Source organism: Rhipicephalus sanguineus, chromosome 1, assembly GCF_013339695.2.
Source record: "Rhipicephalus sanguineus isolate Rsan-2018 chromosome 1, BIME_Rsan_1.4, whole genome shotgun sequence".
NCBI lineage: Eukaryota > Metazoa > Arthropoda > Arachnida > Ixodida > Ixodidae > Rhipicephalus > Rhipicephalus sanguineus.
Window position 1 is genome coordinate 203,452,184 of NC_051176.1, and position 16,245 is coordinate 203,468,428.

General features: G+C 46.9%; 1 protein-coding gene across 11 annotated transcripts in view; it reads right to left on the reverse strand.

The window, feature by feature from the left end:
• Positions 1-361: 361 nt before the first annotated feature.
• LOC119405804 (prolyl endopeptidase FAP) overlaps positions 362-16,245 on the reverse strand; it is a 445,209-nt gene continuing 429,325 nt past the window's right edge. For all 11 annotated transcript variants that reach the window (XM_037672649.2, XM_037672660.2, XM_049418803.1 and 8 more), the window contains 3 exons: positions 14,194-14,525; positions 11,784-11,857; positions 362-4,755 (listed from right to left, as the gene is read on the reverse strand). In XM_037672649.2, coding sequence (XP_037528577.1) covers positions 4,615-4,755; positions 11,784-11,857; positions 14,194-14,525 — 547 coding nt within the window. In that variant the 3' untranslated portion in view covers positions 362-4,614. The remainder of the gene's footprint in view (positions 4,756-11,783; positions 11,858-14,193; positions 14,526-16,245) is intronic.

Consider the following 16,245-nt stretch of genomic DNA (forward strand, 5'->3'; position numbering starts at 1 on the left):
TAGGCTGTCCGGCCGCACGAATCGCCCTTTCAAAACACTCCGTCGCACGTACGTGCTTTCTGTCACATCGAAGACATGACTGATTCCATATAATTTGTCCTTTGTCTTCGTCTGAGGCCCTTAAAGAATTTTGCACTGCCAACTTTCTGAAAGCCTAATCATTTTATCACATTTGTCGCTGACGAACGCACTTGCATGCAACGCGAGCGTAGCAGACGGAGAGACGACGGTTCGTGGCACGCCATTTGAAAATGAAATGGTCACTCGTGGCGCTGGCCGGGCGTTGGTGCAGTGAACTGTTACGCCACCTGTAGGTGCTGCACGTTTCCTTATAACATAGCAGAGAGTCACGGACACAATATTTTCAACCAGGTGTCTTTATTTCATGCTCTCAACAATGATGCTGAGTGTCGTGCAAGGGTTCTTTCCGAAAAAGCACGCGGTGGCCGAATATAACAAAGCCACCCATGCAGACGCTGTACCTTTAGTCTGGGATGCTTAGTACCTATATTCAATGTTCTAGCATTTTCAACTATTGGCTGCCATTGAACAGAAAATTGCAGCATGTACGTTGCAAGAAGCTATGGAAGGTATTATGTCTACGGAATATCGGATTAGTGAAAAGTGTATACTGGAGAATGCTTGTAACATGATTCTAAAGAATGTAGCCTTGATAAGATTCCACAGGGGGGCAAGTCCTGTGGATAAACGTTTGTTTATGAGATAAGCTATAACAAAGCTACAACCTCGCTTGTGTATAATCGTAGATAATATTTCTCGCGAGTTTTTCTGTCTTTATTGTTTTTTTTTTCATAATAGCATTGGAAACGATCAAAGAACAAGTGAGTTTTTTCTTCTCATTTTCACCGATTCCTGCCTCGGGTGTAAGGTTTGAGATATGCAGATGGCAGCAGCGGCAAAGTGCGCACAGCGCGAATTGACAGCTGTTGTCAAGCTCGTTCAGTCCTGCCGTGTTTCTCTGACGTGCCGGCCGGCACACATTCTTGCCTGTAGAGCGCGCACACAGCACCCTGGGACCGTTGAGCACTATATGCCGGGCCGGCGTATCATTATCAGCGAAGAGCACCTTAGGGTCTACGAAACCTCGAGAGCAAGGCCTTAGCTACAGGGTCCGTACCGAGAGTATTTCGTGAGTATGATTTCTTCGAACGGGCCCGACTGTCGGCGACAGCAGCCTGACAAGTGAAAACATTGGGACGCTAGACCGGAGGCCTTAACGAGGCTCTATGTACATAACTGCTGTATACATCTGCTGCCCTAGGCACCCTAGGTCAGAGCCCCGAAGAAGGGACCGCTAGCTCGACAGTGAAAGGCTTCGACCGCTATCAGTAATGAGAACGCTAGGCGATTTTATTACAAACGGAGGAGGAGGCCGCAGATGGTGCGCGGAACAGCTTCTGCGATGGGAAGCGGAGCCGGGGGCGGAGGGGAAGGGGGCTTCGCGCTAAGCATGGACCGCGGCACTCGAAAGGGGAGCATCCTAGAAAAGCGTCAACAAAAGGCCTACGCTCGCAGGCAACCCTTGCTTCCTGACTTGCTTTTCCTGCGCGAAATGAACGGGGCTTAGTCCTGGCAAGTGAAAAACGTGAAGGGCAAGCGGCTATGGGGGGGTTGTGCTTGACCTTCGGGAAGGGTGAGAGAAAGGAATTGGCCCGCCAGTTCCTTGCAGACGAGAGCTTCCCCCGTGTTGACAGCCTTGTGTTGTACACACTACACTGCTGCATAGATGTCGACGAAACAAGTGGCTGTCAGTCGTGTCTTCTAGTGAGAGGCTATGTACACATTAAATATATCCTAGAACATAAAAAAGTCAAGAGAGAAAGAAGAATAATGTATCACATATATCAGCAATTGCTTCCACATCACAGTTGCTCTGGCACTGAATGAAATGGCTGCGTTGCACGAGGCGCACTAAAACGTCGCACGAAGTGCACCAATACATGATCGTCCATCTGCGCGGCCAAGTTTAACGCGGCATTTGCCTTTCCTATATCGAGCAGCACATCCTTCAAACAGCGGATCGAGAAAAGAAAAAATGCGGGTAGATTCTCGATGCGTCGTCGTCTCGCGCGCATTTTATGAAGTTTAGCAGTGCACATTTTGCCAATCAGATAAAGTCATTAGTGCGTGCGGTAAATGGAGAAAATTTAGAAGCAGCGTTACGTGCACAAGAAATGAAGACTCAAACCTGGTTAAATAGAATGTTGGTGGCACGTACAAAACACGAAAATTACACATTACAACAACGCCCTTTCGTCGCCTTAGACAAATTCCTGGACAAATACGCTAATTCAAATGAATATAAGGTGAGACAAAAAAATATACGCTCACAAAAAATGCGATTTGCACACAAAAGGTCCTGTGAGAATTTTCAATCCTACATGACACGAAAATATTTTAAAACACTTTCTATAAGGAGGGAGCTAAAAAATACCGGAAGTAAGACTCGCTAAAAATACCAGCCATCTGCAAAACAATCCTCAACCCGACATATAAATCCAGGTGATGTGTAAGTGCCACTACATGCATGCTGAAACGCTCCAATGAATATACCACACGTCGATGATTTCTTAAAAAAAGACAAACAATAAAAAAGAAATCGCGGAAACACATGCGCGTTGACGTTTCACCTACGCCTTTTCGAAAACCTGAAGAGTTTCGGACTTATTCGGAGCTAGTTAACGTAGCGCTTGTCATTATATCATAAAAAAAGAGAGAGAAAGCAAGAACTTCGCTATTTTTAGCATGTCTGCTTACCGCTAGATGCGTAGAAAATCCATTCGTCGGAATTTCCTTCCTTTTCTTTCTCTCTTTTTCTTTTTTTGCGAAAGAAAGTCCCCTTATTCCGTGAGCAGGGCCAGAGTCACTCACACCTTAAAGCAAAAGCTTATACGTAAAAACCCACATTGGACTTATATCCATTGTGAAGAGTGCTTGAGGTGGGTTTCTATACAGTGGGAAAATCAGAGTGAAATAAGAAGCGACCTTTGCCACACATCGAGCACAAAGAACGAGAGAGGAAAACGCAAGCGTGATTTGAATGGTCTCGTCGTCATATTTAAAACACAGTGTGCACAAAGGAAAAGGGCAACACTGACGCTAACAGATAATTGATTAGAAACTGGTCAGTAATCATTTCAGTGCCAAAGTATGGCAACTAGAGGGTTGGGCTTGCTTCCTACGTCAGCTATTGATAATCGCTATGTACATTTCTCTTGACAAGCTTCTTGTAAAATGCTGAAAAATCCTAACCGTGGGCATAAACTATAGAATAGATCAAAGATAGAGCAAGTCGTTAAGTTTGTGATGTCTATATACATGAAGGTCTAATGGAAATATATGCTAGTGATAAAAATGATTATATTATATGCATGCATCTCTATCGTTCATTCATATATCTAAAAAACAAAACAAAAAAAAGAACTGGTCAGAGATGCAAATGTGCAGATATGACTCTTGAGTGTGAGTGGGAGCTTTCCTGTACACGAATGCTGAAAAAAGTTTGGTTATTCGCCGCAGGGCGTCTTCTGCTGCTCTTACTGCGTTCCATCATCCGTCAATTAGTAGGGGTACGAATTAAACGATTAAATACGGACCGGACAAAGATAATTTTGAGTAACTTCTCAACTTCGAAGGGCGAGCGAGATGAGACATTTGTTTTCAAATACATGCTTTTGACTGCATGCTGTCATACAAGTTCTAAATTATCAGTATAGCCTAAGAACGTTAAGCTTATTCTTGATTAAGGATAATAAGCGGTTAGACATAGGCGCTATTAATATTATGCCTAAGTAAATTGCGCTTAGGCGCATACGCATTCTCGTTCTGTGATTTGGTACGTAACACGTCTCTAACACCCTTCAAGTTTACACAACATACGATTAGCAATATTACTGGGCACCCATGATCGTTCGAAAGCTTGTAACCCGCACAGAAGTGACGATGGAAAGCTGATAAGAGGACAGCGTTCAGTCCTTAACATTTGCATGCACAATCTCTGAGCACTGAACACCTTCTTTGTCTTTTTTGAAAGGCGGGCTCTCAGAGCCTGTGACACCCTCTCACACGAAGTCGTTCGGCAGAACGCCTTCAATTTAAGCAGCACCAGTACCAGCAATCAATAAGTTGAGAAGAATTCAGCATGCAATGTATACGGGAAAGAGCATGTGACATCGGGAGGAGCACATGTTGGCTGCACCATAAGACTTTTCCTTCTGCCCAGCTACATCTACGAGAAGACTAGCACAGAAAAACGAGTATCTTTAGCAAAGTGATTTTTGTGCCGGACATAACATTAGCTCGGCAGCTGAAGTGACGCTGCATGACTAGCGTTTCGTTACTGCTGCGGCAGTCGAGGTGACAGTTTCAGCCGTGACAGCTCTGTGCTGTAGTTGTCCGATCAGGGAAGCGTGAGCGCCAAGGCATTCGGTGGTTGCGTTGCGGCCAGAGGTGTCCGGTGCAGCAACGGGTGCTTCTTTTTTCACATCCTTTGGCTAAGTGTTGGCCAGCGTACGCAATGATTGAAAGTCATGCTTTTGTTGTCAGGGTGGTCCTATAGAAGAGACGCCCCGGTGCTGTGCAGTGTAGAGACTATCACGAGGCCTTCACTTGCATCAGGCCAACTTCTTCCACAGTGTGGTCAGAGCCCTCAAAGCAGTCGTCAATGAAGTCTTCCATGGCATTGTACAGATGTGAAGTGACGTGGCTCAGGCCGTGCTTTTCGTCCGGGTACACCTAATAAAGAAAACAGGAATTGCTCGAGTAAAACCATCACATTTACAGAAGACAACTGTAGACTTTGAAACGACGAACAGTCACGCTATTGCAACATACAGGCGCAAGCAGTAATTAAATTCTGGGGTTTTACGCGTTAAAACCACGATCTGATTATGAGGCACGCCATAGCGGGGGACTCCGGAATAATTTTGACCGCCACGGGTTCTTTACCGTATACACCCAGCACACGCTACACGGGGGCTTTTGCATTTCGCCCCCGTCTAAATGCGGTCGCTGCAACCGGTATTTGATCCCGCGACATCAAGCTTAGCACACAGCGCAACACCATAGCAGCGAAGACAGGACACAGGCCAACGAATCTGCGAATTTCGCCTAAGCTTGCGTGAGCGTTTTGCGAGCCCTTCATATAGTTGCTCCTTAGGACAAACACCGCAATTCTAAAATATGAAGTAATATGTCCCTTTCAAGGGCATTTTAATAAGCACACACCTTAACTCACCATTTACATTACTTCATGCACAGTCTTGGAAGCGCCGCTGTGAATGCACACACTTGTAGATCGCAAAAATTTTTTACTGTTACCTCTCCCTATGCGACTTCGAGAATGCTGGTTTGCGTTTTCACATATCAGTGCTTATTAAGGCGAAAACATTATGTCTAATGAGTAAAAAAAGAAAAGTCCGGTGTCCGGCTTTGGCGACTGTCGGAGGCGTGAACACGAAAGGTACGGTCACATGACCTCACAGACACATCAAACAATGCTAAGAGCAAGGTGTCGCACGGCGTCATCACATCATATCGTCGTTATGTCAAAGGCCCACCGATCCGGAAAGTTGTGCAACACTGTGTGAAGCACAGAAAGCTTCAAGGGGGTGGGGTCTTCTTTTAGAACGTTTACTTTCAGAACGTCAAAATAAAGAGTGTTTCTTGAGAGCATAGGCTTTCGCCTGTGCTCTCCATAGCGTTACCCAAAGGCACTGTCACTTTTTTAAAAGATGAGGGTACCGAACGAAGTGTTGAATGTTGCACGTGGCAGGAGGCGTTTCATGTGACACAAGCGTAAAGCAGACAGCCCATTGCACAAACGATGCACTAAGAGCCAGCAGCCCGGGGCGGTAACTTGGAACAAGTGATTGCATCTTTTAAAGTGTTCGTTCTAGAATACCTTCCTTGTATGGGAACATGCGTTGGCCAGGAGGCGCTACTCCAGTTTGAATGCGCAGCCAAATCGTGCCGTCGCCATCAGGTAGAGCAGCCACGAAAATGGTAGCAGATTTTTTTAATTATGACATATGCACGCCTACATCAACGTTTGCTTGCCCCCAGTGCGTCCAGCACAGCTCTCTTCATGGCCGTGCGCTTCTACCAGTGTCGTAGCCAGGAGGTGGCACACCGGGATGTGCCCCTCCCGAAATGGGATACAAAACACAAGATCACACTCGACCACTCTTGCCTGCCCGGCCCCCACTTCAGATCAAGGACGTGCCCCTACAGAAGCAAATTCCTGCCTACGCCACTGGCTTCTACGTTGCGACACGGAAGTGCCCAGTTAGATCAGAAACTCGATACATATGCATCAACGTAAGTGACGAATTCACTGGTGCAAAATCTCAGCATGCGCTACTGGAAACTTTGCTTCCCGACGCCGCTGTTGGAAAGGAAGTTTGAGAGCTCATTGTTATGTACTGCCGCACATCCGTCACACGCCAACTGACCCTCGCTCGTATGCCAGCGCGCTTTGTACAGATCATAGAGATAGCTAATATGTCTTTTTCTCGTGTACTCAATGGTGCGTCGCGAGTTAGGCTGCGGCGGACCGTTTTCGTCGGCGAACTTTGTATTCAACAGGCTGCCACCTGCGAAATGATAGCAATAATAAAGTGGAAGTCCGACAAATTTTTCTACATTTGTTCATACGACGGGTGTGGTGAAAACGTCCCTAGATGTTGCCTCGTTATTCTCCTTGAGACTTTGGTACACAATGCAGGAAATGCTTGAAAAGCTCTAAATTTAGTCGGCGCGTGTTATACCTTCAGGCAAAGAACAGTCAGTGGCGTCATAGAGAGTGACGAGCGATTTTTTCTGTTTGGAAAGCTGCAAGCCCCCTGTCACCATGGCTGTTGATTTTCCTAAATCACCACTGTAATTAAATGAAAGATTAATATATTGTAACATGAACATATGCCAAGTTTTGAGGTCGATAAAAGGAACCACGCTAACCAGCGTCGACACGATTTCTGAAACATGCGGCTCGTTTGCGTATGAGGATCTCATGAGTCGTCTTCGAGCTTCCTTTCGATCTCTCGCTGGAGCGGAGGGAACTGATAACTAGAGACCGGAAGTTCAGGCACGAAAAAACAAGGTTTTAGGCGCGTATAATAGGCTGTTAGTGCTCATTAATATTGTGTATAACAAAGAAAACGAGCCCTTAGAAATTAACACTTCTTTCCTTCAGGCCCTAAATACTGTCATTTAGGCATATATAGGCGTTTAAAACTATCGTTTAAGCATATATAGGCAGAATTCATAATTACTTCAGCAGCGTGTTTCAGGACAAATCTTCCTTCTAACAAACAGAGCAGGCAAATCCTGTGCTTTGGGAAAGTTAATTTCATTTTTTTCATGAAAAGAATTAGGAGAAGAATAACCATTTGAACAGATTTAGGTAAAAGCTACGGTGACTGGACACTGTGAGAAAGGCTATGAAAGCAGTGGCAAACCAGCACCATCTCAAGGTTTTCAGGCTTGAAGTTGTGCCTTCTTTCAGTCAGTATTTGTTTGTATGCGGAAAAAAGAACGCTCGACGTCCACTGAAGTTAGTGGAGCGTACTTGTAGTCCGGCACTTTCGATGCTCTAATTTCATCTGGAATCTTCGAATCGGCACCGCTCAGAACATTAGACACTTGTTTTAGCACATAAAATCCGGGATTCTTGTCCAAGACAGATTTAAGCTTCGAGGTGACCCTGTCAGCGACAGGTCCATTGGGGACGGTGGCGAACCTTTCCTGTACGTCCAAAATTAGCTCAACACTCTGAGTCAGAACGGCGCCCGAACTTTCAAGTTTCTGTATGCTTTCTGCAAGGAAAGTAAAATGAGCTCACAAATAGGCCAAGTCAGATTCAAGTGTATCGTGGTGTAGAACAGTCTGGGCTCTTCTCACGGCGATGCTCTCGTCCGCTGCAAAGCTGTTAATAACAGCCTTAACACCAGCGAAGTGTTTGTTGTAGTAGTCCACTGCCTTCAGCCAAGTTCCCCAGCGGGTAACAACGGGCTCCGGTGGAAGAGGCACATCCGGCAACTGCTCTTTAAAGGCACGAACGCGCGAAGGCGCCTTAAGGAACACTGCCTTGCCTGCGGCTATTCGTTAACAGAACTGAACGACTTTCTCAGCTCTTCACAGACCCGATGAAGCCCATGTGACATGCAATAATTCTGGATAAAAGACCTTGAGAAGTGCAGCAGCCTTGTGCATATAAGCTGCAGCATCTGTGTAGAGCAGCAGTACTCTGTCGTCGTGGGATCCGGAGGGGTACAGTACCCTCAAGGACGAGTTCACAAAGTAGGCGATGGTATCACCGCTCGTTTTTTCCAGTTGTTTCGAGCATACCAAGAAAGGCGTTGTTTTCTCTTTTGCATCCAGCTTTCCAACTACAAAATGTCCAAGTAATCGTCCGGTCGCATCTGTTGTCTCGTCCACTGAAATCCATATGCATGATTCACCGAGTTCTCGTCTGATTTTTGCTAACGTGTCCTCGAAGAGTGGACTCTAATGGTATATTCTGGTTGCAGTACTTTTGCAAAAAATTCTTGAATGTCTTGTTTTCGATCTTCGCCCAAGGGATGTTAGCAGCGACCAATGCTTCGCATAAGTCTGCGCTGAATTCACTTCTCTTTCCTTCAGCAAAAGCTTCAGACAAGAACGACTGCCTCGACGTTGATGGTTGGTTGCGCAGAGCGTTCGCTTAATGCAACGTTGTTTTCTCACGCTGCTCCAGATGATACCTTTTTTTCACATGGTACCTGCGAGAATAAAAGAGCGAATTGCACTAGGAAGGTGCGTTGGATACGTGGAACTTCTTTAGTGCACTTGCGCTTGTACATTTCCTTGCGGCTGTCGAAAAACTCTGTGGAAATGGCGAAGTTAGATAACACGAGCCCGAGCGTGCATTTTAAAATCGAAATGCTTATACCTGTATCCGACCGAGAATGCTCCGCACATTTCCTGTTGCATGCGAGTTGACAGATGCGGATATAAAAATAACAAAACAATGAATCTGAGTGCCCGTGAAGTCACCAAAAATGCATCTTATTTGCGCAGGTTCAGGGGTTATTCGAATTGGCAGTTGCGTAAGCAATGTTGGGAGCTTTATGCCAATGCGTGTTTCAGAGTGGACGTCAAACGCAACATATTGATCTTTGCAATGTCTTCTCACCTGCTTTCCACATGGATGGCAAAATACCGTTTCTTCATCGACGAAGTAGCACTGCAATCCACTGGTCCATTGCCTGACAAGGACACTTTTCGGCGTCTTTTTCTTCGGCATTGCTCGGCAGACTACCGACAGCTGCAGTTATGAACACAAATGCCAACGAAACTGACGCGTAGGCTGTAGGCTGCAGCGCAAGCGTAGCTCAGCTTTGGCTTGCTAGAGTAGACTCTAGCCTCCCTCACGCAACCGCCGAGGTGCACTACTCTCGAACCAAGCGACGGAGATCTTCAAGGGGGAGAGGGAGGGAACACTAGCGCTAGCCTAGCCTCGCTCACGCAACCGCCGTGCTAGCCGTGCTTCTCGAACCAAGCGACGGAGATCTTTTAAGGGGGCCCACTAGCGCTAGGCTAGCCTCGCTTTACCTCGCTGGGATACACTCTAGCCCCGCTCACGTAAAGGCGCGTTGATAGACCGACGTTATCGGCGCGTTGGCGAGCGTCACATGCGTCGGAGCACATCGGCCGAGTCCAGTTATACGTTGGCTGTGGCAGTGCGTCGAACTAGGTCTGTTTTCGCTGACGTGACGAAGCGCATGCGCGCGTCTACCCTAAGCCGCACTGTAATCGCGCCTTAACAGGAGCTAAAAACGTAAACAAAAAAAAAACATAACTAGCGCGCTATGCGACTGTTGAAGTTAATATCGCCACACTAAATGCTTCTTGTTTTCCTCCGTATGAACAGCTCATTTAAGCAAAATGTGTACTCGACGAACGCGAAAAGGCGTTTTTAGGCGCTGAAAAGCTGATATAGGCACGAAGCTCGAAATGGGCACTTATAGGCACAATAAATGTTTGATTAAAATGTTTCCCTTCCCTTAGTTCGTGCTTATATGTTAAATAGGCTCGAAACGGACTCCAGGAAAAAATAGGCATTTTGCCTGAAGTTCCGGTCTCTACTGATAACTATCGCCGTTGCATGACATGCAGCTGACAAGTGGGTCGGATTCTTGGACAGGGAGCATACATTGTGATGGGGACGAAATTCGAGAAGAGGACGGCCACACTTCCTGAACGCTGTAATCAGCTCTTTTATACAATCGCAGCAATTATGTAAACATAGCCCACGAAACGTCCAGTTATGAGAAAAATTGCTTTCTGGGTGCACATTTTCAACAATATTATCCACAGTGAATTCTGTTGACCTCGAGCTTCTGTGAGCGAATCAACAATTTGGCTAATCACGTATGACCCACTTCAGTGTGAAAGAATGCTGCTATCAAGATTACCAATTTTGCAACGTTAGTTCAAGTGCCACAATCCACGTACAACAGAATTGCGGTATTGAAGCATCAGTGACAAGTGCCCCTCTAAAGGAAGCATGCATGTTGTATATGGTCCAGCGAAGTACATCTGCTCCCCCCCCCCTTTTTTTTTTAAACGCGTAGTTGCATTCGCCTTGCTCGAGCACTGCAGCAGGGTGACGCTGCTCGTACAAGCTGTGGTGTTATGAGTGGTGGCTATCCATGACGACCAAACGATCCCCGTGTCTGTGGAGGAATTCACTCTGCCTTCCATGACACGATTTGAAGGTGCAGTATGCCCCTTTCATCTTGCGCCATTCCTGTTACTTTTAAGTACCCCCTAGTATTGTGCGTTTGTACAATAACATGGGTCATCCTGAACTCTTCTTTGTTCTAATATCTAACAATGTCTCGTTAGTTCACGCATGCGCAACAAGTAGGGGAACTACTGTAGTGTGGATTTCCGTCACGGATATGACGCTGTAAAATATACACTAACAGACGACAAAGAAAAAACTACAAAAAAAAAGGTTCCGTCGCCGGGAATCGAACCCACGACCCATCGCTCCGCAGCACGCGGCGCGAAGCGACTCGGCCACAAAGCCTACGTTCATCAGCACAATAACGGCGAGCTATTTATATGCGCCATTTACCGCTGGTGGTACGCAGAGCTCGGAGGCACTTGTTTTCGTTATCACCAGCGAGATGGCGCGAAGAGCGCGAAGGGCGCGCTTTAAAGGTCGTCGCCCCGCTCGTTGCGATGTGCGCGCGCCCCCACCCGTATTTTGCTCTACAGGGCGTGGTCGCCCGTGCGCGCGCTTATCTCGTGATGGGGGCGGTTTGTACGTCTTATGCTTTCACAGCAAGTTGCAGAGTGAACGAAGGTCACTTCGCTCGCTTTAGCGGCCGCGTTTGCTAAAGGAGCGCGCTGCTCAAACCCAAAGTCACAACTGTGACAGTTCGCGCTTGTCCGTGTGTGTTCGTTTCGTGCGTCCTTTGTGTTTGAGCAGCACGCTGTAAGTTTCGAGCTGCTTGCCGTTCTTCGCGTGACATTCCAATTCGTTGCTATCGCATGCATTGCTTCGCCGTTGTGGCGAAACAATGCACAATAAACGCTCAACTATCTCTGTGAAGACACGTTTCACTTTCGTGTTATACCGATTCCTATGACAGAGGGATCAGCCATTTTTTTTTTTTGCGTGGAATACGAATCTGTTGAATTCTTTATTTACCTTTCCCTAATTAACATTGTCACCCTGATCCCTCAAGCATTATATTGTGAGTCCTGCTTACCTGAGTTTTGTAAATAACCCCCTTCTTGATCAGTTCCTTGGCAAGCATCATAGAGTGCTGGAAGTGAACATTATCTGAAAGAGAGAGAGAGAAGAAAGCCTTTTATCAAAACACTGCGTTAACTTCTTTCAGCATATACTTTGAGCAATCACAGAGTATCTTGATTAAAAAAATAAATGGAGAGAGAAAGACAATAAGAATGAGAATCAATCGAAGGGACCGTTTCTGTTAGATATAACCCTATGAATCCAACCGATCACGAAGCGAAAAAAAAAAAAAACAAACTTAGGGGCGTTATTTGAAGTTTTTGGTTGAAGTGTAGTAATTACGAAATAAAGAGAAATGAAAGTGCAAAATGTAAAGAATTCATGCATTTATGAAATCACATAAGGGTGTGCGTCCTCACTCGCAAGGCATTAAATATAACACAAACTCGGAACACGCCGCTCTTTGTCCGCATGCCTAGTAAGACATCAACGGTGAAGACCGCTTATCTGCTAAGCTTGTTTGCGGCTTCTGCTGGTAAACCGCAGGTTTGATATAACTTTCTTGATGGCACAAATCTAAAATCACCGTATCTCACCGGCCAGACTAGACGTTACCTAAATGACCGCTTGCGAGTGCACTAGTCCTCGTCCGTTCTTCGTCCCTGTGTATTATACGCGCTGTTCACGTCACTATGGAATACCAACTAGCCCGGTCACACACCGTGCGAGAGCACGCCTGCAGTCATCGCTCAGAAAATGGCAGCTACTTGGCCTTACATTGCAAGGACTGTGACGTGTGCCGTGCTCATGGGCCTGACTTTTAACAGTGCGTGTTTCTCAGACGCTGCAGTTACGCTAGTGCACGCGACGTCTTTGAAGCCGCCGCAGTCTCATACAACAGTCGTCACGCGTCTCCGTCTGTAGCGTTGTATCGTGCTGAATTAATATATCTTAACAACAACAACACTTACGGTGACACGTATATAGTCTCAACTATCTATAATAATTTTTCATGCTTCCCTGCTCATGTGCAGCGATGTACAGTTCTTTTCTAGATATTTATATAGCTGTTCCTTCCTAATAAACGCTTCCATCGTCGGTCAGCGCTGTTGTTGGGCACTGTTCTTCGTCTTTCGTCTTTGCGCGCTGTTCCCCTTACAAGTATCTCACGCTTTTCGCTGCGCAACGTATGCATACGGCTACTGCTGTGTGCATCCGGCACGCACCTTTGTTGTGGAGACTGACAACCATCGAAGAGCCTTTAGGGAAAGGTGCAATCTATGGGTACATTTACAAGTCACAGAAGAGTTTAGGATACCGCCCAGGAACCGCCGTGAAACGCGGAAGACCACATCATGCTTTTGGCTTCCATTTGAATATTGTGTTCTGCCACTACGAAACAGTTAGCGAGAACAATCGATCCGCGAGCTCGCGAAAAATGCCCACTTCAGCAATAGCCAGCGTAATATTGCGCAATATCGCAGTCGACTGCTTGGCCGAGCAAACCGACTGAGAGTTGCGGAGAAGTGCGGCATGCAGCTCACGGGACGCAGTTTGGCCTCCTCTCATGCCTTAGTTTAACTGATGAGGTATATCTGCGGCTTCAACAAAACGCGCAAGGTGCGGCCTGCCAGGCCACGCTGTTTGATGAATAAACGCATATAGCGAAAACGGCGTTAACAGTTGTCGTTGCAGCTTCCTTCGAAGCTGTTTGTGGTCGGGGACTGCTGGCTATTCAATTGGAGGAGCTGTGCAGAGAAAGTGTACGTTCCGTTCGAGTGACCTTTTTTTTTTTTTGTTGTTGTAACGAGGCGATCGCGCAAACGTACACCTGCACTCGGGAACAAGCGCCATCGTTCCAATTCAGTTAGCCAACGTAAATGTAACGCTGGCCGTTAACAAAAGTCAATTTTAGAACAGGGTACCATAAAGCTTCGCGTACGCAATCGCCTTGCGTTGTCACCAATGCGCATACGCCAAACTTAAACCCGTTGGTTACGCGTGTAATCTTTCGAAGATAGCGTGCGTACCCAAAGAACGCAATGCCTGCGTACCCAATTCTAAATCTCTTTATGATAAAAAAGAACCGGTTATCACTGCTCAAAAGCTACGGCAAGATCGTGCCTACCAGACACAAACCGCTATGATCGCAATCGCGCAGCATGATGTCTGACGTATAACGTGAGGCCACCGTCCGCGTCTGGCCCAGCCACGGCTGAAGCATGGCAGGCGGGCTGTTTTCAGCACATGATTCGGGCTCCCCTTTGATCAAGACGCACAGCGAGTGGCTAAGATGCTTGCCATTGACGTCTCCAACTAGGATACTTCAGCAGATGGCGCGAACGTATTCTAGAGACCAGTGTAGTGATTTGGAATTAAGGTGTGACTGCGCGATACACTAAGCCCTGGTCAAAGGTACTGACCATCGGCTGTGCCGTGCACGAGCAGGAACTTTTTTCCCTTGAGCCTGGCGGCGGCGCGTGTGAGGTCTGCACGCTCGTATCCGGCTAGGTTGTCGCGCGGCAGCCCCATGTAGCGCTCCGTGTACGCGGAGTCGTAGTACAGCCAGTTGCTGACTGGTGCCACCGAGATGGCGCACTGGAAGACAGCCGAGCCGCCTTCATGCGGCGTGTCGTTGCCGTTGTTGCCCGGGCCACCGTTGGCCAGCGCCATGGCCGATACGTAGCCGCCATATGACCAGCCCCAGATGGCCGTGTGGTCGTTGCTGATAAACGACATCTCGTTCTTGAGGTGCCTGCGGACCAAACAAGAAAGACGGTTAATATTACTGCCACTCCCGAGCTGATACCAAAAGCATCAGATAGCCCGAGAAAGGAAAATTCACAAACGAAATCGCATGCGTTATCTTTCTATCTCTTTCTCACACGCTCTCATCTCTCGTTCCCCAGAACGTTGGAGTGCCACCACTTGACGACTTGTGGACCACGGTGTTGTGGACATGCATGCTCGTCTCGAGAAGTTCGGCTTAGGAATCGCACACATTTCGCCGAAAGCTTCAAGAACATAATTAAAGTGCGTGCCCAAAGTTTGCTGCCAGACCCCGTACTAAAACCTTGCAGAACTTGTGTCTCGCGAATGCCTATTAGAACTAAATCAATGTATTAACTTTTTTTTAAAGTCCATACTCAATCGCCGATAGTAGGTTAAATTTATCAATCTGTCTTTTTATCCCAGCACTTAAAGCCTTTTCAGTTACCTTCGAGAAAACAGAGAGTACGGAAATTGGTTGGTTGTTGCTAATGCAATTAACAGCACCACCTGTACACAGAACGGAGACACTACCAATATCATTTTTTTTTCAGAAAACATTCCGTTAGAAGACACATTGTTGGCTATATGAAAAAAAACATGGTTGATCCCTCTGTCATAGGAATCGGTATAACACGAAAGTAAAACGTGTCTTCACAGACGTAGTTGAGCGTTTGTTGTGCATTGTTTCGCCCCGAGGGCGAAGGAATGAATGCTATAGCAACAAGTTGTAATGTCACGCGAAGAGCGGCAAGCAGCTCGAAACTTCCGACGCGTTGCTCAAGCAGAAAGCTCGCACGGAACGAACATACACAGGATGAGCGCGATCTAACAACTGTCACAGCGCGACAGTTAAAGCGCGCTGGTCAAATACAAAGGAGGACGCACGAAACGAACGCACAAGTATACACAGGATGGGTGCGAACTGTCACAGTTGTAACTTATTTGTTTTTCAGCAGCGCGCTCCTTTCGCAAAAGCGGCCGCTGCAGTGAGCGAAATGACCTTCGTGCTCTCTGTAACTTGAACGCAAACTTGCGGTGAGAGCGCAAGACGTACAAGATAAGCGCGCGCAGGAGCGACCACGCCCTGCAGAGGCACACGCAGGCACACGCTCATCTCAACGCGGGGGGCGGCATTTAAAGCGCGCTCTACGAGCCCTTCGCGCCATCTCGCTAGTGATAACGAAAACACGCCGATGTACCCTGATCTCCGAGTACCGCCACTGGCAAATGGTGTATATAAATAGCACGCCGTTAGTATAACGAAGAGCGTGCCGCTTGTGGCGGAGTCGTTTCGCGCTGGGGATCGAGGGGGTCGTAAGTTCGATTTCAGGTGATGGCACCTTTTCTACTACGTTTTTTCTTTGCCATATGTTAGTCTTTATATTTTACAACGTTATATCCGTGACGGAAATGCGTCAGTGGAGCCGTGGTGGACCCCGGCATAAAACACTTTCGTGTTAAAATAGCTGCATATATTAGCCTTGCGACTGATTTGAATGGATGTACTTGAATGCCGTCAAAGCTTCAAGAGTAGCTGTTTACCAGATCACAGATTGTTTGATAAACTTGGTTCGTTCGGTCAGGTACGCTAAAGGGAAATTGTGTATACTTGTACATAGGGATGGGCAAATAGTAAGTTTGAGGTTCGAAGCGGATTCGAAGCGAATAGTGATTTGGTCGAATAATATCGAATCGAATAAGTA